We start from the raw sequence: 25,332 nt of genomic DNA, 5'->3' as shown, positions 1-25,332 counted from the left end.
GGTGCACCCCTGGTGTAGACTGCAGCTCCCCCAGTGCAGGGTGCATCCCTGGTGCAGACTGCAGCTCCCCCAGTGCAGGGTGCACCCCTGGTGTAGACTGCAGCTCCCCCAGTGCAGGGTGCATCCCTGGTGTAGGATGCAGCTCCCCCAGTGCAGGGTGCACCCCTGGTGTAGACTGCAGCTCCCCCAGTGCAGGGTGCCTCCCTGCTGCAGGGCACATCCCTGGTGCAGGATGCAGCCCCCCCCCCAGTTGAGGGTGCATCCTTGGTACAGGGTGCATCCCTGCTGCAGACTGCAGTCTCTCTAGTACAGGGTGCATCCAGGGTGTTGGGTGAGTTCCCCCCATGCTGGGTGCATCCCAGGTGCTGGGTGCTCACCTCTGCTCTGGTTTCTGCTGGCAGGCTGGAGGATGCAGTGTGGCTGCCTGCCCCAGGGCCTGCCCGTTCTGCCCAGCTCCCACTGGGTATCAGGTGAGCACTCAGCAGAGCCCTGGGGAGTGGTGACTTTGGGGTGATGTCCCACTCTGAGTGCCCTAAATATGCCTCACACACTCTGCAGGCCTGGCCTTCCCTGCCTGGGCATACAAAGCTGAGTCCAGCCCCGGCTCCCGGCAGATCCAGCTGTGGCATTTCATCCTGGAGCTGCTGCAGCAGGAGGAGTTTGGCCATGTCATCGCCTGGCAGCAGGGGGAGCACGGCGAGTTCGTCATCAAGGACCCCGAGGAGATGGCTCGGCTCTGGGGGCAAAGGAAATGCAAACCCCAGATGAACTATGACAAGATGAGCCGGGCACTCAGGTGCCACAGGGGATGTGGGGGGTGGGCAGAGCCTTCACCATCGTGAGGGACCCCCCAGGGTATGTGGGGGGATGTCTGTCTGTTAAAGCTCCCCCCTCCCCAGGTACTACTACAACAAGCGCATCCTGCACAAGACCAAGGGCAAGCGCTTCACCTACAGGTTCAACTTGAGCAATCTCATCTTCCTCAGCTGCCCGCTGTGGGATGCCCACCACCCATCACTGCCAGGCACCAGCAGCCGGTGCCAGCCCCCCACCATGCCGAGACAGGTAGGGGTTTGGGGGGGCTCAGCTGGGGAAGCCCCCGTGGACAGGCTGCCCTTCCCTGGCAATGCCATGGCCCCTTTCATTCCCTCAGCTGGTGTCAAGGGTGCTGCTGAGCCAGCAGGTGCTGGCAGAGCCCCTGGCCTGGCAGCGGGATGCCTCGCACCCCCAGCACCCCGACACGCTGGAGAAGAGGGTGCTCATCCCCAGGATCTGTAAGTAGTTGGTGGGCACAGCATGTGCTGGCACATGGGGGTCAGGCAGGGCAGGGTGAGGACTGTGGGTGCCAGGGCTTTGTGGGTGCAGAGCAGCAAGGACGTGGTCACTGTGGGTCCCACTGCAGCACCCAGTGGCTGTGGCTGGGAAAGAACACGAGGCACCCACCACGAGGAAAGGGAGAGGGGATCTGCTGAAGCCCCCCAGGTTGCTGCCCGTGCCCTTCCACGCCACCTTAGCTTGGCTGTGCCATACAGTGCCGCCTGTGCTCACGCTGCTCCCCGTCTCTTGCTGCCCACAGGCCTCGGCTCTGCATCTCCCCCATGCTTGGGGGTCTCCTGCTGCCAGATGGGGGTCCCAGAGGAGTTTCCCTGCCTTGCTGCCTTCTCCCCGATGCTGCTGGCCCTGGGCCACCTTCCCCAGCCACGGCCTGGCCCCTGCCAGCTGCCCCCCCACGCTGCTGCCTGCCCAGACCACGGTCCCCACATCAGTGCTACTGCACCCCACTTTCCCCTCTAGACCCTTCCCCAGGCTCCCACTGGTGGCCAGGGAGCTGGTGCTGGAGCCTTCATCATCTCAGCCAGGAAAGGGAGGCAAGGAGAAGGAGCTGGAGGAGGAGAAGGAGGAGGAAGAGGAGGAGGAAGGCCCATGTGGTGCCACCGCTGCGTAGAACTGCCCCGGGATGAAGCTGGAGCTGAAGTGCAGGGGATGGACAAAAGTGGGGTGCTCTCAGCCAGCAGCTTTGCAACCCCCCTGCCCCTCCATCTGGTCCCTCCAGCCCCCCTAAGCAGGGGGACAACCACAACACCCCCTTCTCCTCCCCAGCCCACCCCTGCAGCACCTCAGGACATTCACAGCTCAGTCCCTGGGGTCCAGCTGAGCTCCCCACGGGGTCTGGGGGAACCCTGCAGGCTCCAGGCTCAGCCCTTCATGTCCCCCCTCCCTGGTCTCTGCCCACACACCGATGCCAGTCTGGTCCTGCCAGTACAAAGGGTAGGAACCAGCAGTGCCCCCCAATAAACCAGTTTGCAGAGAGGGGTCTGGCTGCACCCCAAAGCCACCATGGCCTGGGAAGGGAGCCCATGTCCACAGCCCCGGGGGGGTGTGAAGGGGATTTGGGTGGACAGTAGAACAGGATGGGCTGGGGGGCAGTGGGAGGCTGGCAGGGCAGGGTTTGGGGTGTGGGTGGACGAGCCAGGCAGCTGCCACTCGTTCCCAGGGGTTGCTGCAAACCAGCTCATTTTCATTTTCGCTTTTCCCTGTTTCCCACGCTGGGGAATCTGCAGGGGGAGGGGAAAACACCTCAGTCTCCTTTTTGGGGACCCCTCTCTCCTCCCTTCATGGCACAGGACACCTGTGAGGGCTGAAGGGGCGGCAAGGGCTTGGGGGGGCTCCTCGGTGGGTACCCCTCTGTGGTGCGTCAGTGTGTGAGCCCCCACATCCTCTCCAAAGCCTTGTGCCTCCCAAATCCCCGCTGCTGCTGCGGGCCCCCCGAACCTGGGGTGCAAATGGGACCCCTAAAACCCAAATTGTGTCTGTGGGACACTCACAGCAGCACAACAGGAGTCCCAGCAAACCCTGACCACGTGCTGGTCCCTGATGCCAGGCTGCAGGAGAGTCCCCCCAAACCCAGGGCTGTGTCTGCAGGTCCCCCCAAACCCATGGCTGTGTCTGTGTGTCCCCCCAAACCCAGGGCTGTGTCTGTGGGTCCCCCAAACTCAGGGCTGTGTCTGTGTGTCCCCCCATACCCAGGGCTGTGTCTGTGTGTCCCCCCAAACCCAGGGCTGTGTCTGTAGGTCCCCCCATACCCAGGGCTGTGTCTCTGGGTCACCCCAAACCCAGGGCTGTGTCTGTGTGTCCCCCCAAACCCAGGGCTGTGTCTGCGGGTCCCCCCAAACCCAGGGCTGTGTCTGTGTGTCCCCCCAAACCCAAGGCTTTGTCTGTGTGTCCCCCCAAACCCAGGGCTGTGTCTGCGGGTCCCCCAAACCCAGGGCTGTGTCTGCGGGTCCCCCCAAACCCATGGCTGTGTCTGTGGGTCCCCCAAACCCAGGGCTTTGTCTGTGTGTCCCCCCAAAGCCAGGGCTGTGTCTGTAGGTCGCCCCATACCCAGGGCTGTGTCTCTGGGTCACCCCAAACCCAGGGCTGTGTCTGTAGGTCCCCCCAAACCCAGGGCTGTGTCTGTGTGTCCCCCCAAACCCAAGGCTTTGTCTGTGGGTCCCCCTAAACCCAAGGCTTTGTCTGTGTGACCCCCTAAACCCAAGGCTTTGTCTGTGGGACCCCCAAACCCAGGGCTGTGTCTGTGTGTCCCCCCCAACCCAGGGCTGTGTCTGTAGGTCCCCCTAAACCCAGGGCTGTGTCTGTGGGTCCCCCCAAACCAAGGGCTGTGTCCGTAGCTCCCCCAAACCCAGGGCTGTGTCTGTGTGTCCCCCCAAACCCAAGGCTTTGTCTGTGGGTCCCCCCAAACCCAAGGCTGTGTCTGTGTGTCCCCCCCAACCCAGGGCTGTGTCTGTAGGTCCCCCTAAACCCAGGGCTGTGTCTGTGGGTCCCCCCAAACCAAGGGCTGTGTCCGTAGCTCCCCCAAACCCAGGGCTGTGTCTGTGTGTCCCCCCAAACCCAGGGCTGTGTCTGTGGGTCCCCCCAAACCCAAGGCTGTGTCTGTGGGTCCCCCCAAACCCAGGGCTGTGTCTGTGTGTCCCCCAAACCCAGGGCTGTGTCTATAGGTCCCCCCGTACCCAGGGCTGTGTCTGTGTGTCCCCCCCAAGCCCAGGGCTGTGTCTGTGGGTCCCCCAAACCCAGGGTTACGTCTCTGTGTCCCCCCATACCCAAGGCTGTGTCTCTGTGTCCCCCCATAGCCAGGGCTGTGTCTGTAGGTCCCCCCATACCCAGGGCTGTGTCTCTGGGTCACCCCAAACCCAGGGCTGTGTCTATAGGTCCCCCCAAACCCAGGGCTGTGTCTGTGTGTCCCTCCAAACCCACGGCTGTGTCTATAGGTCCTCCCATACCCAAGGCTGTGTCTGTGTGTCCCCAACACTGAGGCTGTGTCCAAGGGTCCCTCTACATCTGGGTGTCCCTGTGGGTTCCCCACACCCGAATATCCCCCCTTGTGTCCCCCCCATCCCCGCTGTCCCCGTGGGCTCCTCACGCCCGGCTCTCCCCGGGGGTGTCCCCGCGGGTCTCCCCTCCCCCGCCCGGCCGCTGCCGGCGCTGCCCCTTCGGCGGCGGCGGCGGGGGCCGGGCGAGCCCGGGGATTGGGAGCGGGCGTTAGGCCTCTCCCTCGGCCCGGCCCCCAGCGCCGCCGGGCGGGTCGGTGGTGGGGGGGGGGGGCCGCCGCCGCCGCGCCGAGCCCAGCCGAGCCGAGCCGGGCCGGGATCCACGCCGGAGCGGGGGGTCCGGCCCCGCCGAGGCCGCCCAGGCCGCCGGGGATGGTGGCGGCCGGAGCGGGGCGGCGGCTCCCCGCGCCCTGACCGCCGAGGGGCCGCGGCAGAGGCACCATGAGCGTGCGGCCTCCGCAGGCCATCGACAGGTAGGTGGGGGGCCGGGGGGCCGCGGGCGGGGAGGCGGCGGCGCGGGCTGCGGGCGGCTGTCAGCCGGGGCAGCGGGGCCCGGGGGCGCGGAACCCACCCCCCATCCCCCGGCCGGGGGGGTCTGCTCTGGAAATGCAGCGTTTTGGGGTGAAACTCGGTGTTTTGAGGAGCATGGGCAGCGCAGGCTGCGGCCTGTCCGGCTCCAAGGTCGGGGTCTCGGCGGTCTCACCCCCCGTCCCGCTGCCACGCTTGGACCGGGCTTATGGGCTTACCCACCCCAGCTCCCCCAAAACCCGCACCCCCGCCCCAAAACCAGCCCACATCGAGCTGGGAAAACGTGGCCAAAATCTGTCGTGAGGAAACAGCCGAGTTCACTCCAGTGCTGCTGTTGGTCTGTCCCCGGCTGCAGCGGGAGATGTTTTGCCCCAAATAGCTTCAGTTTTAACGTGGATTGATTCAGGTGGACATTTGGGGTGTGGGGGTTGCACCCCTGGGATGGATGGGGGAGTGTCTCCCTGCCCTCTTATCCTCTCCAAAGCTCAGTTCCTCACAGGTAATTAAGCTAATTAAACCCCAGCGGGATGGGTTCTGGAACAGGGACAGTGAGTGTCCCGCTCGTGTCGTTGCCCCCCGTGTCCAGGTTGGCAGATGTGGGAAGGTACGAAGGTCTGTGTGTGATTGTGAGCTCGAAACGGGCACCTTGCTCCTCAGCAGCCAGCTCAGATCACTCTTGGCATACATGCCCAGGCTCCAAGCAGCCTGGCATGGCAGAGGGATGCGAGCTGGGGCAATAAGCCCTGTGGGGAAACAAAACCGTTTGCTTTTGAGGTGACTTGAGGAATGGTCGAGGAGCTTCCGCGTGGCCTCAGCGTGGCTGGGTTGGTGGGCCAGGATCCCTGGGGCCAGCCACAGTGATGCCACAGCCCCTTATTCTGTGTGGATCTCGCTCATTTGTGCTGCTGGAGTGGCTTTCTGATGGAAACAAGGTTTTCTTTTCGCTCTAGGAGCAGCCAGTGTTGGCAACATCCCTGGCCAGAAGCATTGAAGATGCTCAGAGTGGGCTCCTGGTGCATTGGCACATGTTGCTGTGTCCAGTGGGTGCCTTTATTGGCAGGGACATATTTCCACCTCTTTCTCCCAACAGACTCTTTGCACATCTTCCTCATGCTTTGGGGGAGTGAGAGTGTCTGGGTGGAGCACAAAACCACCCTGCCACACTTTCTGTGTAGCTGTTAATTAGCTAGAGAAGCTGTCCATGAGCTCCTCTGGAGCTGATTGCCAGCTGAACCTGGCCACACCAGCCCCTCAAGAGCTGAAATTAAGGATCTGATGAATTTTACTCCCATCCCAGGCCAGGAAGCGACAGCATCAGGTCCTGGCAGCATGTCAGAGAGGGGACACACGGTGTGAGCCTCCACTGCCCACACTTCCCACCTCAGAGAGCTGCAGGGGCCTCATTACGGGGCTTAAGCCTTCTCTCTGCTCTTTAAATAGCTGTGGGCTCCTCTGCATTTTAAGGTCAGGTGCCTGAAGTGCCCTGGCCAAGCCAGGAGTCACTGATTGCTGGGTGGCACAACTCCCCAGCAACAAAAATTACTTGCAAATCAGTTTGGGTGAGGATTCCCCACCCAAAAATTACCCCAGCAGCCCCTGTCCCCTCACCATCACCAAGCAAAGCCTTTGGGATGGGCATAAGGCTTCTGCCTACCAGTCCCAGGAGAGGCAGACCAGTGCAAACCAGTATAGATCTTCCTCCTCTGGTATTAGGGGACACAGAAGGAGCTGTGCATCACCAGTGAGTGCTGTCCAGCTGTGAGGACATGACACTCTCTAACCTCTTGCATTGCCACAGCTTTAGTTGTAGAGGGAGCCCAGGGGGAAGGCTGGAGGAAAGCGTTATGAGAGCAGCCATTGCCCAGCTGGGCTGGTTGAAAGAGGGAGGAAGGTGAGGGAGAAAAACATCCCTTTGGGGTAGGTTATTCCATATCTTGCTTGCTACTACACTTGTTGCACCCCAAAAGCACCCTCAGTGCTGGATAAACCGGATCTACCAGTCTTGTGTTTTCCGGGAGCCGAGTGGCACCGTTAATGATTACACTGGGCAGAGCCTGGGAGGGCTTTGGAGACGCTGCTGGTCCCAGCCTGTCACGCCGTGTGCTCCAGCAGCACTCCCGGGAAAGCTGGGCCCTGGGCTGCATCTTCCACGGTGGAAAAGTCAGATCCTGGCTCCTCTTTGCCCATCCAACTCCGTCCACACCCCTGTGCCAGGCTTTTCTGGCAAGCAGGGAGGGAAAAGGTGGCTTTAGGGAAGGGAAAGATGGGTTTAGGGAGGGGAAAAGATGGCTTTGGGTGTGTGGGATCTGCTGATCTGGCCTAACTTTGCTGGTGCTTAACACTGAAGTTAAGTGCTTAACATTTCTGTGGCACAGAGCACCACAAAGTGCTTTGCAAACATCATCTAATAGGTAAAGACTTTGCTCACCCCGTTCTCACCTCCCACAGCCCCTCACACTCCAGTCTGTCCCTTTTTGGATCTAACCCTGCTCAGGAGCTCCCACAACCACCTCAGGGAGTGGAGCTGGGGTTGTTTTAGGGTCTCTCTTCCTCGTAGGCACTTCAGTCCCTGTCCTTTTTGGGGTCTAATCCTGCTTGGGGGCTCTCACAACCACCTCAGGGGGTGGAGCTGGGGTCGTTTTAGGCTCTTCCTTCCCCGTGGAGCCTCGGAGAGGCTGCTGGAGCTGTTTCAGAAGAGCGCAGTGCAGGAGCACCTCAGCCCAACAAGTGTCAGGACCTCAAAGCCCAATCAATGTAGCCTCATGCTGCCCAAATCCCAGCTGTGCCCGTGCTCAGCCTCCTGTCCTCCCCAGGGGCAACTGGCCATTGCAAAAACAGAGCCTGCTGCACCCTTAAACAGCCAGGGCTGCTGTGCTCCTGGTGGTTTGTATTTCCCTTCCTCTCCCCTCCCCCTTCCCCTCCATTTCATTAATTAAAAGTCTTAATTTAAAGGGAGCTTTTGCAGAATGGCCTGTGTGCTGCACTGAAGGTGCTGGAGGAGTCTGGGATTTCAAGGCTAAGGGAGGGCCTCAGGGACTTCAGTTCCCTTTGCTGGAGCATCTACAAGGGACTTTTGCATCTGATTTGCACGATGACGTTCACAGCCGGCCGCCTCCTGCGGGCTGAGGCTCTGCTTTTGCTCCTTGGACAACAGAAAATAAGCAGAGAAAGAGGGGAAAAGAGAGAGAGAAGGGGAAAAAGCCTCGCTGCATAAAGCCCAGATGGATCAGGGATGACTCCAGGCTCATGGGCAGCAGCTGCAGGGTGGTTTGGCAGCCAGGGGGATGTGCCGGCTCCCGGCCGGCCGCGTGGCCGGCGGTGCAGGGTTGGCAGAGGGCTGGCAGTGCCAGCTCTGCTGCTGCTGCTGGGAAGGGGCTGGGTGGCAGCCTGCAAACACACTGGGGTCAGCGTGAGGTAGATGGAGGCAGTGGGCTCCTGCTCCAATAGAATCACACAAAATCCCAGGACGGTGAGGGTTGGAAGGGAGCTCTAAAGATCATCCAGCCCCTGCTACAGCAGCTTCCCCTGGCTCAGGGGGCTCAGGACCGTGTCCAGGTGGGGTTGGGAACCTCCTGAGAAGGAGCCTCCACACTCTCCCTGGGCAGCCTGGGCCAGGGCTCCCTCACCTCAGCACCAAAGAACTTGCTCCTCCTCCTCCAGTGGCACTTGCTGTGTTCTGTGCTTGTCACTGGCTACTACACAACAAACACTGGCCCCAGCCTCCTGACACCCACCCTTTAGGGATTGATCAACAAGGTGCCCCTGAGCTCAGGCTGCTGTTCCCCAGGCTCAACAGCCCCAGGGCTGCAGCCTTTCCTCCTCACACACATGTTGCAGCCCCTCAGCATCTTGGCAGCCCTGCACTGGCCTCTCTGCAACACTTCCCTGTCTCTCCTGAGCTGGGCAGCCCAGCCCTGGCCACAGGACTCCAGCTGAGGCCTCCCCAGCTCTGGCAGAGCACAGGGGCAGCACAAGCTCCCTGGCCCTGCTGCCCACACTCTCCTTGATGCATCCCAGGACCAGCCAAACACTCCTGGAGGGCTGCTCTCACCCTGTGCTCCCCTGTGCTTTGCCAGCTGGGAGTCAGAAACCTGTTTGTGTGGGAAAAGAAACCCACATCTCAGAGATGAGGAGTGTCATTGCAAGCTGTGCCTGCAAGTGGCCAAAAATGTTGGGAAATGCCTTTTTCTGTCCCCCTCTTTCATTCACAACTCCCCAGCATGGTTCAAACCTGCAGTTACAAGCTCCCCCGATGCATCACCATGCAGCCAGCCACAGAGCAGTAGCCTCAGCCCCTTAATCTCCTGCAGAGTGGAGAAGCAGTGAAGGTCCCTCAGGGTACCCAAACTCCCTGCTCCCAGGGCTGGGATGCAGAGGGATGGCCCAGGGAGATGCACGTCCTCGGCATGGCCAGCTTTCTGCTGGAGCAGCTCCAGCCCGAGGAGTGTCTGTGCTGGAAGGGGAGGAAGCTGAATCTTTTCTTTTCTGTTTTTTTTTTTCTCTTGAGCTGGAATTCCTTCCTTCCTTCCTGTCCCCAGAATACCAGTATGTGAAAGCATCCGTGGGGCTGTGGCCTGGGAGAGGCTTTGGCACAGGCGACGGCGGGTTCATCGTGGCACAGACCGTCTGGTCAGGCTGTGCTGGAAGCAGTGACTCAGTGGCAACAAGACTTTAGTTTCAGTTTTCAACTGATGGAGTTTTGTGGAGCTTTGGGGTTTGGGTTTTTTTTTTCCTTCCAGATTTCTCTCTTTTATTGGCAACTTCTCCTGGCTGACACTGGCCCTGCCTCCCCTGCTCCCTTCGAAGGGCAGCGGGTTTCCAGGCGTGCCAGGGCAGGATTTGACTCTTCACAACACATTTTGTCTCACTGGAGCTGGACTCACAGGGAGCAGCTGTTTGAAGACCTGGGAGGGGGAAAAAAAACCCACCTCAAAGCCCCTGGTCTCAGAGGGAGTGTTTGACAAAGCTCTGGCTGGAGGCTGACCTGCTTTGAGGATTTCATCCTGTTCCTCTCTTAATCTTTTAATTGCAGCCTTTGCTCTGTGTGGGCTGGCAGCTCCTGTGCCTACTTTTGCTCCTTAGTGTGCCTGATGGTTTTACTTTCCTCCCTGGTTTTCCTCTTTGGCTGTGCCCACCTTCACCTGGCTGGGTGACCCCTCGCTGCCCTCTCCCAGCCCAGAACGTCTTACTCCCGTTGCAGGTTCATGACAAGCAAATAGCTGTGATTTAACTGAAATCAGGGAAATTAAGAGCAGAAACCCCTCAGGGTGGCACATGGGATGTGGCTGGAGGTGCTGGTGCTGAGGTGGGCACTGGTGAGACAAGGGTGGCTGCAGGATTTGAGCATCGTGCAAAGGGCTCTGGGGTTCCAGCTTGTAGGAAAACCAGAGGACTGGGCATTCAGAGCATTGAAACCTGCTTCTCTGTCTGGAAACAAGTGCCAGGGTCAGGTCTCTGTTGAGCTGGTGGTGTTGGGTTTAAAATGGCGTGTTTTGACTCTCTGTAAGTCAATTAGAAAGGAGCTTACTCAAAGCCGAATTAAACTGCTCTTTTAGACGGCAGTAAGCCAGCGCTGGCCCAGCTTCCTCCAGCAGGATGGAAACGGGCTCCTGCCACAGCATTGGCATCTCCTCCCCTGGTGCTGGTGGTGGATTGGTGGCTCCTGGCTGAGCTGTGTCCTGGCACCTTCAGGCATCAGGGAGCTTCCGCTGATGAAGAGGCTTAACGGGTGTCCTGCTGTGCAGCAGTGCCTTGAGTCCTGGCAGCCAGGGTGCTGAGGGAAGAGGAGCTGGTCCTTGGGTCTGACCTGCCCTGTGTGCCCTCAGTGCTGGGTAATCCTGTGGGGTTAATCCTGCACCTACCTGTCAACTGAGGGAGCTGGTCCCCATCCTTGATTCTGGGGCCCTCAGCTGCAGAAGGACAGGGAGCTGCTGGAGAGAGCTCAGCACAGGGCACAGAGATGCTGGAGTGGAGCATCTGCCTTGTGCTGAAAGGCTGAGGGAGCTGGGGCTCTGCAGCCTGGAGAAGAGGAGCCTGAGGGCTGAGCTCAGTCATGTCTGCAAGTGGCAGGAGGCTGGAGCCAGGCTGTGCTCAGGGATGGCCAATGACAGGACAAGGGGCAATGGGGATAAACTGGAGCAGAAGAGGTTCCAAAGCAACACCAGGAGGAATTTGTTCCCTGTTGAGCTGAGGGAGCCCTGGCAGGGGCTGCCCAGATGGGCTGTGGAGGCTCCTTCTCTGGGCACATCCCAGCCCCAGCTGGATGAGTCCCTGTGTGCCCTGCTCTAGGTGCTGCAGCTCTGGCAGGGGGTTGCACTGGATGAGTTTTCCAGGCCCCTTCCAGCCCTTCAGATCCTGTGATTGCCTTTGAATCTGGAAGAAGCCAGGCTCATTCCTGCCCCCCAGCTCCTCAGGGAGCTGTTAGGGATGCCAATCCCTCGTGCCCAGGCTTCTTCAGGCCAAGGTTCTGGTTTATCACCCACTTCAGCAGGGTGAGTGAAGTCTGTGGCATAATGGCTCTTCACATCAGGTCTGGATTAAGATTGTCCACACAACCTTAAATGAAGTATTTCCTAATAATTCATCTCCCTAGAGGGAGGAAGGAGATGAGGAGCAGCAGGGATGTTGGGTTTATGTTGCTGTTAGGAACCTCACACAGGGCTGAGTCTCACCTGGCTTTGGGGACTTGCAATATTCACTGTTTTAGCAAGGGGAGGGGGTTTGGCAGGGGCAAAGCTTGCCCAGGTGATACCCCCTCTGTGCTTCCTCCAGCCTGCCTCCAGGCAGCCCCCTGCCCAAGGGGTGATGCTGAGGGGTGTTGCTTCCCCCTCTCCATCATCTAGAGGCAAGGCATGAAACCAGGAGGACTTGCACTGGCCAAGGCAAGTCACGTGGCGGGTGCTGAGGGGCCGTGCTGGGTGCAGGGAGGTGTTTCAGGGTCCCACCACCCTCCTCCAAGGTTGTAAGCATGCTGTCTCTCTGTTACCTGTCACATCTCTGCCTCTTGATCTGTTTGTCTCCTCTTTCCCCCACTCTATGCCCTGCTGTCCTCTGGGTGTCCTTGTACCACCTCTCACTGCCACCACTCCTGTCTCTGTCCTCCTCGACAGGCAAACGGGCAGCAAGAGGCAGCCTCACCTGCCCAGGTAAGCGGGGTCAGAGGCTGCTTTGTGCTCTCATCCTGCACCCTTGCTTCATCATGACCTTCAGGGTGTGAGGCAGAGACTGGCTGCTCTTTCCTCCAGCAGCACCTTCATTTTCTCACTCTTCCCATTGCTTTCTGGCCCCTCTGGCCCTGTCTTAACGTGGCTGGTTTGGTCAGGAGGAGGGACAGGACAGCAGAGCTGGGCTGTTGTCCCTGGGGGGCATGGCATGGTGAAGGGCACAGGGAAGAGAAGGCAGCACCCCAAAGCCCTCATTTTGTTGATGGAGCTGGGTTTGGAGGCAGAGTCAGGCCTCTGAGGAGGGGTGAAGGCTGGGGACTGCTCTGAGTTGCCTTTCCTCAGGCCACAGCTTGTGGGTCTCTTGCCGACCACACTGAACCTACCAACCTTGTTCAAGCAGTGTTTGCAGGGATGGCTGCCCAGCCTTGACTTCTGCAGAACTCTTGTTAGCTGGAGGATAAATGCTGGGGCTAAAAAGAGTCGTGCAGACAAGCTCTTGCTTCTTGTCCCAGTCCTTCCAGCACAGCAGCGAGGGGATGTGCCGTGTCCTTCTGATGCACTGAAGGCCTCAGCCCACGCACCCATCCAGCACCCAGAGCTTTGCTGCAGAGAGGGGAAGGCCATAAAGTACCTGTCCATTGTCTTATCTTTCTCTCACCCATCCCTTGCTGCTTTGTGTCTCTCCTTCCATCAGCCCCACTGCAGCCTGGTAAAGACCTGCCGCTGAGCTGCGTCCTGTCTGTGCTGCACCGTGCATCCCCTCGCCTGCTGCCTTTGCTCTTCTCCCAGGCAGCCTCTGCCAGCAAACACAAGTACCTCAGAGTCCTGGCCCCAAGCTGGGGTCTCCCCTGGGGCTCTCCCCAGAGCCCTGTGGGGATGGAGAGGAGCCTTTTCAAGAGGCAGTCTGGGGACAGGGAGCTGGAGGGCCAGGCAGCACGTGCCCACACTATCTGCCTTCACCTTCCAGCTCCGTGCAGCTGCTTTATCCCAAGCCTGAGAAGGAGCCATGGCTGGAGCATGACTCTGTCCAGCTGTCCCCCACCAGAGCTGTGGCTGGATGGGCAGCCATCCCCTTCCCTGACCTGTCCCCCTGCTCTGCAGGTTAAGCAGCCTGTCTTCCCTGGGTGATTCGTCAGCAGGGCGCAGGTCTCCCGGGCACCGCCGCCAACCTTCCGACTCCTCCGAAACCACAGGTGGGTTTCCCTGCTCCCTTCTCTGCTGCTCTTGAACTTGAGGACTACATTTAGCATCCTGTCCACACAGGGAGCTTGCTGGCACACTGCTCTTGGGGACAGGGCACCCAAAGTCACCCAGACCAAGACTATGTCCACTTGAGGTGGGCAAGACCTTTCCTCAGCTGGCATCAAAGCAGCCCAGAGGGGCCAGGGGTGATGCTCCAGCTGCCCACAGCCAGAAGCTCTTCCCACCTTGCCTGTCCTTGCCAGGGCACCCTGTTTTCAGGAGCAGGGACATCACACAAAGGGTTTGTAGGGTGAGGATGAATTATCTCTGCTCTTGGGTTATCTTGAATTATCTCTGCTGACTTTGGGGTGCACGGGGGGCTCTGCACTAGGCTGTGGGCTTGGGAGAGTCAGCAGGAGCAGCTGGGGGATCCCACAAGCCAGACCTGTGCCCCAGGCTCAGAGCCTCACTGGTTTACCCTCCTCTTCCTCCTTAGGTCTGGTCCAGCGTTGTGTCATCATCCAGAAGGACCAACATGGCTTCGGCTTCACCGTCAGCGGGGACCGAGTCGTCCTGGTGCAGTCGGTGCGGCCAGGTGAGAGGGACTGGGCTGGCAGCAGGCAGGGCCAGGGCAGGGCAGGGCTGAGGGGGGCAGGAGATATATTTGGAGCTCCCCAAACACTCCAAAGCCACACCCCTTGTGAGAAAAACGTGGCAGAAAGGGGTTTTCCTTCCCAATTGCTGCTGTTGTGGGGTCTCTCGTTGGCCAGAATGGACAGGACACAGTTGCTGAGGGGAAAGAAGGTGTTTCTGGGGGAAGAAAGTCACAACACCCCCTCCCTAAACCACCTCCCTACACCTCCTCCCTACACCCCCTCCCTTTCCCTGCATCTTGTAAACCCAGCAAGCTGCTGGTGGGGGAGGAGTGGGGGATTCCCTTCTGTAGCCCTGGGCAGCTCTTGGAGCTGTGCTGCAGGAGCTTTGCTGTGTGATGACTTTGCAGAGTGACAGGGCTGGGAGCAGCAGTCTAAAAGAGACAAGGAGCTGCTTATTTTGACAGCAGGATGTTCCCACCTCCTGCCCCTTTCCCCCTCAAGCCAGGTGGGGAAAAAAGAGAAAATAGGAAAGGGAAAACACTGTGAGTTTCAAGGGCAGGTTAATGCTCCAGAGCCTCTTGCCTGCAGCTGGAGCTGAGGGAGAAGCCCTCCACATCCACCCCCTCCCTCTGGCTCTGGCTGAGGGGACAGAGATGAGGACCCCAGGTCCAGAAGAGCCCAGAAGCCTGTGCTCCCCCTCCCAGCTCCCTTGGGCTGCCAATAATGAGACCGTCAAAGGCGAAGGAATCCGAGCAATCCGACAGACTTTCCACTCTGAGCTTTGCTGCTGTCTCAGGGCTTTGGCTGGGAGCTGAACCTGATGGAAACATTTTCCTCTTGGTTTTGGCTTTAAGAGAAGTGATCTCTGTGTGTGTGTGTGTATTCCAACCTCAGGAGCTTTGTTAAAGGACAGGCTTTGGGGGGAGGAGGCAGAGCAATGCCTTTGGATCCAGACAATGTGGTGGCTCTCTAGATGTGTGAGTCAACCTGCGTGGTGGGGTGACAGGTTGGGGCACCCTCATCCATCCTGGGATGAGTAGAAAAGGCTGGAGTGTGGCTGGGTGAGCGGAGGAGGGCTTGTCTGGATGAGCTGGGAGCTGAATGTGTCCTGGGTGTTGTGTGTGCAGCACCCAAGGTTTGGTCACCAGCCTTGTCCCACGGGAATTATCTGCTCAGTGGTCCCTGTGGCCCCCACCCTGGCACAGAATATGCCAAGAACTTCTGAGACTGGCAGGAGTGGGGCCCTTAGCTCCACCTCCACCCTTCCTGACACCCATCTCTCCTCCCTGTGTCGCAGGGGGCGCAGCCATGAGAGCTGGGGTGCAGGAGGGAGACCGGATAGTCAAGGTGAGCATCCCTGGTTGTTGCCTCCACTGCTTCTCCCCCTGGGGCTCCAGGCCCCTGTGCCATCCCCTCTGACCCCCTCTCTCCTCTCCCAGGTGAACGGCACGATGGTGACCAACAGCTCTCACCTTGAAGTGGTGAAGTTAATCAAATGTGAGTGTGGCCAAGGGGTTGCAGCAGCTCCTTCTCAGCAGCCCCAGTCCCCACCAGATGGCCCATGGTGCCCAGGCTGTTGGGGGTGGGAGGGGAGGAGATGGTGTGGCTGTGCAGGAACACTTTTCCAAACAGCTACTGGGAGAAGTGGTGGCAGCCAGCCCCCAGCTCTCACACCCACAGCCTGCCCTGCAGAAGGGTCTTCAAAGCACATGTCGCTGTTGACAGCCTCAGCCAGAGCCATGTGGTGCTGAGAGGGGCATCTCTTTCCTCCTCAGCCCTGGAGGCTGCAGGATGCAACCCAAGGGCAGGATGGGAGAACCTGTCCCAGTCCTCCCAGTGCCTGTTTGCAGGGTGGGCTGGGGTAACAGCTGCCAGGGCAGAGGTGGCTTACTGGGACAGGGCTGTGCCCACCGCGCTGCCGCCATACCCGTCAGATGTGCATAGTGACTTAACGGCTTTCTCACCTCCCTTTCCCCCTCCCAAACTTTTCCAGCTGGTGCCTACGTGGCTCTGACCCTCCTGGGCTCTCCCCCTCCCTCGGTGGGACTCTCCAGTTCTCAGCAAGACGTGAGCACGGCGGGGGCTCCCCACATGGCCCCTGCCTGCCCCCCACCGCCTCCTCCCCCGCCGCTGCCTCCGCCCCAGCGCATCACCGACCCCAAGCCCCTGCAGGTACCAGACTGCACGATGTTCCCACCCGTGCTGCTGCTCTGCTCTGTCCCACCACCCCCCTTAGTGCAGTGGGGCAGGAAGAAAGCAAAGCTCAGCCCATCTCTTTGCATCCATCTGAAACTGCAGGACCCCGAAGTGCAGAAGCACGCGACGCAGATTCTCCGCAACATGCTGCGGCAGGAGGAGGCTGAGTTACAGGTACAGTGGTGACACAGCTCTGCTCTTCTCTGGAGCAGCCTGCCTGCTGCTCTCCTGCCTTCCTGAGCCTTGCAGCACACAGTGACCTGCTCATGGAAGCATAGAATGGTGGAGGTTGGAAGGGCCCTGCAGAGCTCATCCAGCCCCAGCCACTGCTACAGCAGGTTCCCCTGGCTCAGGGGGCACATGAACGTGTCCAGGTGGGTTGAGAACCTCCTGAGAAGGAGCCTCCACACCCTCCCTGGGCAGCCTGGGCCAGGGCTCCCTCCCCTCAGCATCAAAGCACTTTCCTCTCCTGTGCCTGTTGCCCCTTGTCCTGTCGCTGGCCACCACACACCAAACACTGGCCCAATCCCCCTGACACCCACCCTTTAGGGATTGAGCAGCATTGCTGAGGTGCCCCTGAGCTCAGGCTTCTGTTCCCCAGGCTCAACAGCCCCAGGGCTGCAGCCTTTCCTCCTCACACACATGTTGCAGCCCCTCAGCATCTTGGCAGCCCTGCACTGGCCTCTCTGCAGCACTTCCCTGTCTCTCCTGAGCTGGGCAGCCCAGCCCTGGCCACAGGACTCCAGCTGAGGCCTCCCCAGCTCTGGCAGAGCACAGGGGCAGCACAAGCTCCCTGGCCCTGCTGCCCACACTCTCTTGCTGCCCCCAGGCTGCCGTTGGCTTCTTGCCCACGAGCCCACGTTGCTGCTCAGGGTCACTTTGTTCTCAACCAGGACTCTCATGCTTCACCCCATGGGCTCACCAAACCCCTTTTCCCTGTGGGAGGTGGGACAGGGTTCATGGGGTTGTCCCCTCTCATGTCTCTGCTCAGCGCTTCTATGAGGCCTACAGCCGGAACCCTGCCCCCGTGGTGGAGGAGCAGATTGAGGGGGCACGTCGACGAGTCAGCCAGCTGCAGCTCAAAATCCTCCAGGAGACTGGTGCCTCCATGGTATGTGATATCAGTGGGGTTTTACCCTGTTTTCAGGGGATCCTGCCATCCTCCCAGCTCCCTCCAGGCCTGGGGGGGCCCTCTCAACCTTCCAAAGCCTGCTGCTGTGGGCTCACTGGCCCCACACCTGGGTGTCCACATCCAACACCCCACCAGTCCAACACCTCCTTGTGTTGCAGGATGCTGGGAGGCTCTGCAGCGACTCCAGCTTGGCTGGATTTAGGGTAATGGAAGGTGAGTTACTGCCAGCAGCTTGGACCATCCCTGTGTCCCCACCTCCTGAACATGCAGCTCGTTCTTCTCTGCTCCCAGGACGCCTCTCCCTGGACTCACAGGACGGTGACAGCGGGTTGGAGTCGGGGACAGAGCGATTCCCCTCTGTAAGCGAGGTGAGAGTGGGGTTACTGTGGCTCTGGGGAGCTCACCCCAACTTCTGCTGGGCCCTGAGTATGGGGAGAGAAGCCCAGATGGGCTCCTCAGGAGCAGAGAAGATGCTGTTGCAATCAGAATTGTTTGCTTGCTGGCTGAAGGAGCTGAATTCCTTTAATGTGGCCTTGGCTCTGATTTTCTTGGGCTTATGTTCCTTGTTCTGTCCTGACCCCCAGAATGAAGAGCACCCCAAAGTTTTTCATAGAATCATTATGGTTGGAAGAGGCCTTGAAGCTCCTGGAGTCCAACCCCTCACCTCACAGTGCCAGGGCCAGCACTGGCCCCAGCCCTCAGCACCTCAGTGATGTGTCTGTTGAACATCTCCAGGGCTGGGCACTGCCCCAGCTCTCTGGGCAGCCTGGCACAGGGGCTGACACCCCTCTCAGGGAAACAGTTCTGCCTCAGCTCCAGCCTCAACCTCCCCTGGGGCAACTTGAGGCCAGTTCCTTTTGTCCCAAGCAGAGCCTGACCCCCAGGTCCCTGCAGCCTCCTGGCAGGGAGTGTCACAGAGTGCTGCTGGCTGCCCTCAGCCTCCTCTTCTCCAGCCTCAACACCCCCATTCCCTCAGCCCCTGCCCAGCCCCTTGTGCTCCAGCCCCTTCCCCAGCTCTGTGCCCGGCTCTGGCCACGCTGCAGCCCCTCAGTGTCCCTGTGGCAGTGAGTGAGGGGCCCAGCACTGACACAGCCCTGGAGCTGCAGCCTCCCCAGGGCCCAGCACAGGGGACAATCCCTGCCCTGCTCCTGCTGCCACTGAGCCCAGCCAGGCTGCCACTGGCCTTCTTGCCCCCCTGGGCACGCTGCTGCCTCATTAACACCCCCAGATCCTTTTCTGCCCTCTGACCTACAAACTGTCATCAAGACAACCCCAAGTGCCTCTACAGGGTTGGGTGAGTGATGGGGCACATCCCTCATGGCACTGCCACCCTGAGCAGATCTCCCTGAACCGTAACTCCATCCTGTCTGACCTGGAGAGCCCAAGGACCAGCCCGGTCATCAGCGGCCGCCTGTTCCAGCACCACCGGCGCCACGGCTCCGACACCCCCTCTGCTGAGCAGGTGGGCTGGGGACAGGGGGAAAGGGGAGTTCCCCACTGCTCAAGCTCAGGAGTAGCAGGCTGGATGCTGCAAGGAGGGGGAAAGGTGTTCCTCTCCTCCCAAAAGTTGTGTGTCTGACTCCTGGCTGTCCCCTCTCTCCCTGGCAGGGGTTGGAGCGCACGGGACGACCCCTCATCATTGGGCCAGAGGAGGATTGTGACCTGGGGTATTTCAACAATGAGGTAATAATGCCAGCTGAGATGTGCTTGGGTTTGGTCCCCTCTCCTTCAGAGGACAGAGCTGTCCCCCAGCCCTGTGAGTCCCTTTGTGGCCCCTGTGCCCTGGCGCCACTTAGAAATCTCCCTGGGGCATCCAGGGACAGACCATCCTGGGGTAGGAAAAGGGTGCTGGAGCTGGAGATTTACCCTGGTGCTGAGCTGTGGGATGGGCCCAATCCAGATGATTTAGTTCCTTTCCTTCCTAAGTGTGTCTTTCTCCTGTGTTCCCTTCTCTGCACAGTGTGACTCCCTCTTCCAGGACCTGGGCAAGCTGAAATCCCGACCAGCACATCTGGGGGTCTTCCTGCGTTACATCTTCTCCCAGGCAGATCCCAGCCCCCTGGTAAGGGACCCACTGGTGTCACTGGTGCAGGCACCAAGCTGGATGGTGGGTGCAGATGGGGCAGTGCCCTCAGCACCATCCCCTCAGGGTTTGCTGAGTCCATCACAAAGTTCTGGCTCGGGCTGAGGCAGAGCCAGTGGTTCCCACAGCTCTGGAGAGGGAACCACAGTGTGAAGTGCCGCTTTCTCCCCTTCCTCCCCTTCCTCTTCTTCGTCCCAGGCGTGGCACAGCGAGGTGCTGCCCTTCTCAGCCCCCAGCAATCATTTCCTGTTTCATGGCACTACAGCTGCTGCTTTACTCAGCCTTTCGCCTCGCTGCTTCTAAACTTTCCCCTTCCTTTGCTGCCCACCTCCTCTCTCCCTCTCTTTGCAGCTCTTCTACTTATGCACAGAGGTTTGCCAGCAGACAGCTGCCAAGGATTCCCGGGGCTTGGGGAAGGACATCTGGAACATCTTCTTGGACAGGAACGCGGTAAGGGCGGGATTGGGCTGGGCACCTGCACAGGAATCCTTGTCCCTGCAGGGGATCAGCTGTAAAAGCAGCACTGGGTGATGTGTGCCCTGCCTGGGGATGCTCTTTCTAACGGTGTTTTGCCACTGGTGTCACTTTGTTTGCTGCTGGTTCCTCCACATCAGTGTGAGCCGTTGCGTAAGGCTTTGCACACAAACCTTGCACAACTGCGGCTGCCCAGGGCCTGGAAGCTCGGCACAGGCAGGGGAGGAGGGTCCCAGTAGTGCTCCTGGGGGCTGGTGACCCTTTGGAGGGAGCAGGGTCCCGTTGTGCTGCTCCAGAGGGGTTTGTTTGGTGGGTGCTGGGATGAGTGCTGGATGCTTGGTGTGTGAGACCCCCAGCTCATACCCCTTTGGCTACAGAAGTTGCCCTGGGGTGATGGTACAGGATTAAGAGGCACCCTCTCCATGCTGGCTTGAGCATGGCTCTGGCCTGTGTACCATATCCCCAGCTCTTTCCAACCCTGCTTGCTGCAGGAAAGTGGTGCTGAGCCACTCTTCTGTTGTGCCTTCCCTCTCCAGCCTCTCCGAGTGAAAGTGTCTGAGCAGCTCCTGGCTGACATTGGTGAGTGAGGGGCTTCTGGCCCAGGGCCTGCTGCAGCACCCACGGTCTGCTCTGAGGAGAGGGGAGGGCTGTTCATTAGAATGCCAAAGCAGGATCCCAAAGGACTTCTGCAGGACTCTGCCTGTTGCCTTCCTAGAGGTGATGTGCCAAGGTTTGGGACTGGGGCTCTTGAGCTCTCCCCCAGCTCAGCCCCAGTGCTGCTGGGCACTTGTCTCAGCCTGGGTGTGCAAAATGGGGAGATAGACTGGCCCAGCCTGGAAAGTAACTGCCTGCAGTCTCCCTGCCTGCCCTGCTCTGCCCAAAGGCCTGGCACTGCCCAGGGATTCCCTGTGCCCTTCCTTGCATGCTGAGCACACTTGGTGACACTGACTCTCCTCTCCCATCCCCAGAGACTCGCCTGAGGAACGGGGATGATGTCCGAGCTGCCCTCTTTGAAGCTCAGGAGATGGTGATGCCTGAGATACAGGAGCAGATCCAGGACTACAGGTAAGACAATTGCCCAGACGCCCCACAGAGCTCGATGGGCTCCTGCCTGGTGTCAGCAGTGGGTGGCCAGTGCCCAGGCTCATTGCCCTGAGCCTTGTCCTCCACAGAACAAAGCGCACCATGGGCCTGGGGAGTCTGTACGGGGAGAACGACCTCTTGGACCTGGATGGGGACCCCCAAAAGGAGCGACAAGTGGCTGAGAAGCAGCTGGCCCAGCTGGGTGACATCCTGTGAGTGCTGGGCTACCCTGGAGGCTCCCTGCCCTGCTTGGATTTGAGGGTGAGGGTGTGGGGAAGGGGTTCAGAAACCAGCTCCAGCTCTGCTCCTTGATCCACACATTTGCCTTTGGAGGGGGGAAGAAGAGTTTAGGGCAGGTGCTGGGTGCAGGGAGAGGCAGGAGGTGTGGGATGGAGGGCTTGATGCTGCAAGCAGAGGAGCCTGTTCCAAACAAGCTCTTTTATTCCTCCCCATCTCTGTCTCCAGGTCAAAATATGAAGAGGACAGGAGGTGAGTGGCCCCTGGGCACAGCAGGAGCACATCCAGATGCAGCTGCCTTACAGTAGTTAGCTGAGGAGGCAAAAGGACAGGAGTTGCATCCCCTTCCCGTGCTGGCTTGTGGCACCCTCTCCTCATGCCAGGTGTATCCCTGTGGGCTCCCAGGCCATTCACCCTGGTCTGAACACTTACCTTGGGGTCCTGGTGTGCCAGGGGCAGCCCTCTGCCAGCCCCATCTGGCACAGCTCCCTGCCCCAGCTCAGCCCCTTGAACTGCATCTTGCCTTTCCTCCCTCCTTGCCCTGCCTCCCAACCCAGCTGTCCTCTCCCATCTAGGGAGAGATGGACTCTCTCTGCCCACACAGCCCCACAGGGTGTCCCAGCCTCCCCTGTTGTCTCCCCTGGCCCAGGATGCCCTGTTCTGGTGCCAGATGTCCAGCCTCACGCTGTCCTCTCTTCCAGCTCCCCCATGGCCTTTGCCCTCAGCACGTACATGAACCACACCGGCATCCGCAGCCGGGAGCCCCGGGTGGCCGGCACCAGCGAGAAGGCCCAGTCTCTCCCAGACAGGGACAAGTGGCTGCCCTTCTTCCCCAAGACCAAGAAGGTGGGTGGCTTGCTGGCAGCTGCTTCTCTGCCCCAGGCCAGGCTCTTGCTGCATCTTTTGAGGTGACCCATGGAGGGATTCTCCAGACACCTCCCCACACACACCTTGGAGAGCTGTTTGGTACCAGGGCAGAACCAGATCTTGGGCTCATCCCTTCTCCAGCATCTGGTGCTGCAGCATCCAGGCAGCGTTGCTGAGGGTTGGGGACACTCTCTAGGCCTGTGTGGTGGTATGTGTTTTTATCTGTGCTCCTCTGGGGTGTCCCAACAGAGCAGCAGCACAAAGAAGGACAAGGACGCCCTGGAGGACAAGAAACGCAATCCCATCCTCAAGTACATTGGGAAGCCCAAAATCTCCTCACAGAGCAGTGAGTATCAGGGCCTTGTGGGGTGCTGCACCCTGCTGCCTGAAGCTCTGCAGCTGTCTGTGTGCCTCAGGGACTCTCACTCACCCAGCAGCAGCCACTTTCTGCTCTCCTCCAGCTGCTTGCTGGAAACCTGTTGTCTCAACCATCTGTGCTCCCCCATGGCTTTGAAGGGAGCGGGAAGGGAGCAGAGCTGAGCTTTGCCCCTAGATTTACTTCATGGATCCCATCCTGCAGGCTGCCACAGCTCCTGGGAGGGCTGAGGTGGTGGAAAGCAAGAGTGTGCACGTGTGTGTACACATGTGTGTGCCCATGTTCCTCTTCTTCCCCTTCTGCTTTGAGTTCTCATGTTGTTAGCTCACACGTTTTCCCTCTGACTCCTTGGTTGCTGAGATTCAGGATTGATTTGACATCTCATTTTTGTTTTTCCTTTCAGCATTTCATGTCCCTTTGTCCCCTGTTGAAGGTAAAAGCCTCTTCTTTTGTTTGCCACACACCTCACGTGCTTAGTTTGATTTTGTCCCCCCAACTCTGAGCTCTCTGGGGCGTTGGGATGGGCTGGTGGAGTCTGAGAGGAGAGCAGGGCTGCCCGTGCCTCTTCCACCACATCTCCCCAAGGAAGCTGGGGTCTGGGGGAAGTCCCCTCAGTGAGCAGTCACAGGGCCACCAGCACCTTTGCCTCTGCAGGCCGAGCTGGATGGTGCCCTCTCAGGCAGGCGGCCGAGGCCGTGGTGCCACGGGGTGGGCGGCAGCACCGGCATCTCCTGCCCCATCTCACTAAAGCTGCTTTTCCTGCTTCCACCCCAGCAGTCAAACCTGGCAATGTGAGGAACATCATCCAGCACTTTGAGAACAACCAGCATTACGAGAGCCAGGAGCCTGGAACCCAACGTCTCTCCACTGGCAGCTTTCCTGAGGACCTGCTGGAGCTGGACGGGTAGGGCAGGGGGATACCTGGGGGTCTGGATCCCTCCTGTGCTCTCAGGGAGGTCCCACCACAGTTCTCGGTGGGTTTAGGTGTTCAGGGACATCCCTGCCTGTCCCACAGAATCACAGCATCTGAAGGGCTGGAAGGGGCCTGGGAAGCTCATCCAGTGCAACCCCCTGCCAGAGCAGCAGCACCTAGAGCAGGGCACACAGGGACTCATCCAGCTGGGGTTGGGATGTGCCCAGAGAAGGAGCCTCCACAGCCCATCTGGGCAGCCCCTGCCAGTGCTCCCTCAGCTCATCAGGGAACAAATTCCTCCTTGTGTTGCTTTGGAACCTCTTCTGTTCCAGTTTATCCCCATTGCCCCTTGTGCTGTCATTGGCCATCCCTGAGCACAGCCTGGCTCCAGCCTCCTGCCACTTGCAGACATGACTGAGCTCAGCCCTCAGGCTCCTCTTCTCCAGGCTGCAGAGCCCCAGCTCCCTCAGCCTTTCAGCACAAGGCAGATGCTCCACTCCAGCATCTCTGTGCCCTGTGCTGAGCTCTCTCCAGCAGCTCCCTGTCCTTCTGCAGCTGAGGGGCCACAACTGCACACACTCTCCCAGCTGTGGTGTCACAGGGCAGAGCAGAGGGGCAGCAGAACCTCTCTGACCTCCTGCCCACAGCCCTTCTGACCCAGCCCAGGCTGCCATTGGCCTCGTGCCCACGAGGGCACGTTGCTGGCTTGGGCTCATCCTGCTGCCCACCAGCACCAGGCTCAGCCTGTTCTTGGCTTGGTCTCCCTGCAGTTCCCGTGCTGAGGTCAAGCTGGGCCGCTCAGAGAGCTTGAAAGGCCGGGAGGAGATGAAGAAGTCCCGGAAGGCAGAGAACGTGCCGCGGTCCCGCAGTGACGTGGACATGGACGCTGCAGCCGAGGCCACGAGGCTTCACCAGTCGGCATCATCTTCTGCTTCCAGCTTGTCCACGAGGTGGGAGGCGTTGGCCAAACCCCAGGGAAGGGAGGACCTGAGTTCCCCTGAGCGTGTTTGGCTTCAGAGAGGAGCTGGGACGGACAGGGGTGTGAAAGCTGAACACACCCTGGACTGAGACACTGTGTCTTGGGAAAGCTTTTGCAAAGCCTGTGGGTCCAAGGCAAGCTGCAGCCACACAGACTAGTGTGGTCCTGACCCCACAGTGCCCAGCAGAGCCTCCTGGCTGATGTTTGCCAGAGGAAAAGCAAGAGCATTGGGCTTTACTTCCCGTTTGTGACCTGACTCCTCTTGCAGCCGGTGGCACCAGACACGTTACTAGAGGGGCTTAACAGAAACACTGCTGGGTGCTGCCTCATGGGATACAGGGGTGGGATTAGAAGGGACCAAGATGAGAGGAAATGAGGGTGACTCTCCCATCCCTCCCCAGGTCACTGGAAAACCCCACGCCCCCGTACACTCCGAAGATGGGACGCAGGTGAGTGGCCCAAACCCCATCTCTGAGGTCTCTACCACACCGCCCCCGAGCTGGCCAGGCTCCACGGGGCCAATTTGCCTTCAGAGTAGGAGGATCACTGTTAGGGGTGTGCTGGGGCTGTGCCCCCACTTTGGGGGTCAGAGGGGCTCCATCTGTGCCTTCCTAGCTTTATCCCTGCCCATAAGTGAGCCTTGAGAGAGCACAAGGGGAAGCGATGCCCATGGAGGGAGGGAGGCCCCAGTAGTTCTCCATCCTCCTGAGTCAAGGGGGCAGCTCTGTTCCCTTGTGTCTCATGCAGGAGCTTAAAGGACCTATATAGATGTCTGCTGGGGGACCTAGTCTTTTAGCTCAAGAGTCAGAGGCTTGTACTTCTTGTGCTGAAGGTCCCAGGTTCAAGCCGAAATAGGGCCCAGGTAGATATTGGCTGTGCTGGGCTGGGCTGGTTGGATGCAGGTGGCTGCAGAGTACTCCCACCGCTGCCTTTCACCCTCCCAGGAGCATCGAGTCGCCCAACCTGGGTTTTGGTGCAGATCCCTTCCTACCTCATCTCCTGGAGGACGAGCAGGGCCAACTCTCTGATCTGGAGCCTGAGATGGACTCTCAGAACTGGCAGCACACGGTGAGCCGGGAGCTGGTGGCCAACCTGCCGCAGAAAGAGATCGATCGGCAGGAGGTGATCAATGGTAAGGAGCAAAGGGCACCCCAGGAACATGAGACACCCCCCCCAGGCAGAGCACCTCAGCACCAAG

At 59.6% G+C, this 25,332-nt stretch overlaps 2 protein-coding genes across 4 annotated transcripts in view; both read left to right on the top strand.

Annotated features, from left to right (window-relative positions):
* The first annotated feature begins 409 nt into the window (after positions 1-409).
* Positions 410-1,282, top strand: LOC104551782 (ETS translocation variant 3-like protein). The gene is made up of 4 exons (XM_062019954.1): positions 410-470; positions 559-796; positions 900-1,065; positions 1,154-1,282. The coding sequence occupies exons 1-4, from the start codon at positions 410-412 to the stop codon at positions 1,280-1,282; spliced, it is 594 nt and encodes a 197-aa protein (XP_061875938.1).
* Positions 1,283-4,649: 3,367 nt separating this feature from the next.
* ARHGEF11 (Rho guanine nucleotide exchange factor 11) overlaps positions 4,650-25,332 on the top strand; it is a 29,088-nt gene continuing 8,405 nt past the window's right edge. For 2 of the 3 annotated variants that reach the window (XM_062019988.1, XM_062019986.1), the window contains exons 1-25: positions 4,650-4,798; positions 13,118-13,209; positions 13,695-13,793; positions 15,092-15,141; positions 15,234-15,291; positions 15,788-15,966; positions 16,093-16,164; positions 16,982-17,101; positions 17,281-17,335; positions 17,414-17,490; positions 18,462-18,584; positions 18,731-18,805; positions 19,083-19,184; positions 19,557-19,655; positions 20,216-20,258; positions 20,648-20,744; positions 20,852-20,974; positions 21,228-21,251; positions 21,701-21,845; positions 22,116-22,212; positions 22,646-22,675; positions 23,017-23,146; positions 23,926-24,105; positions 24,536-24,583; positions 25,079-25,266. In XM_062019988.1, the coding sequence (XP_061875972.1) occupies positions 4,767-4,798; positions 13,118-13,209; positions 13,695-13,793; positions 15,092-15,141; positions 15,234-15,291; positions 15,788-15,966; positions 16,093-16,164; positions 16,982-17,101; positions 17,281-17,335; positions 17,414-17,490; positions 18,462-18,584; positions 18,731-18,805; positions 19,083-19,184; positions 19,557-19,655; positions 20,216-20,258; positions 20,648-20,744; positions 20,852-20,974; positions 21,228-21,251; positions 21,701-21,845; positions 22,116-22,212; positions 22,646-22,675; positions 23,017-23,146; positions 23,926-24,105; positions 24,536-24,583; positions 25,079-25,266 (2,338 nt within the window). In that variant the 5' untranslated portion in view covers positions 4,650-4,766. The remainder of the gene's footprint in view (positions 4,799-13,117; positions 13,210-13,694; positions 13,794-15,091; positions 15,142-15,233; positions 15,292-15,787; positions 15,967-16,092; positions 16,165-16,981; positions 17,102-17,280; positions 17,336-17,413; positions 17,491-18,461; positions 18,585-18,730; positions 18,806-19,082; positions 19,185-19,556; positions 19,656-20,215; positions 20,259-20,647; positions 20,745-20,851; positions 20,975-21,227; positions 21,252-21,700; positions 21,846-22,115; positions 22,213-22,645; positions 22,676-23,016; positions 23,147-23,925; positions 24,106-24,535; positions 24,584-25,078; positions 25,267-25,332) is intronic. The other variant, XM_062019987.1, reaches the window with a different exon arrangement.

The sequence above is a fragment of the Colius striatus genome, unplaced genomic scaffold, assembly GCF_028858725.1.
Source record: "Colius striatus isolate bColStr4 unplaced genomic scaffold, bColStr4.1.hap1 scaffold_38, whole genome shotgun sequence".
Lineage (NCBI taxonomy): Eukaryota > Metazoa > Chordata > Aves > Coliiformes > Coliidae > Colius > Colius striatus.
Note: the sequence above shows the minus strand (reverse complement) of the source record. Positions and strands in the feature narration are given on the sequence as shown.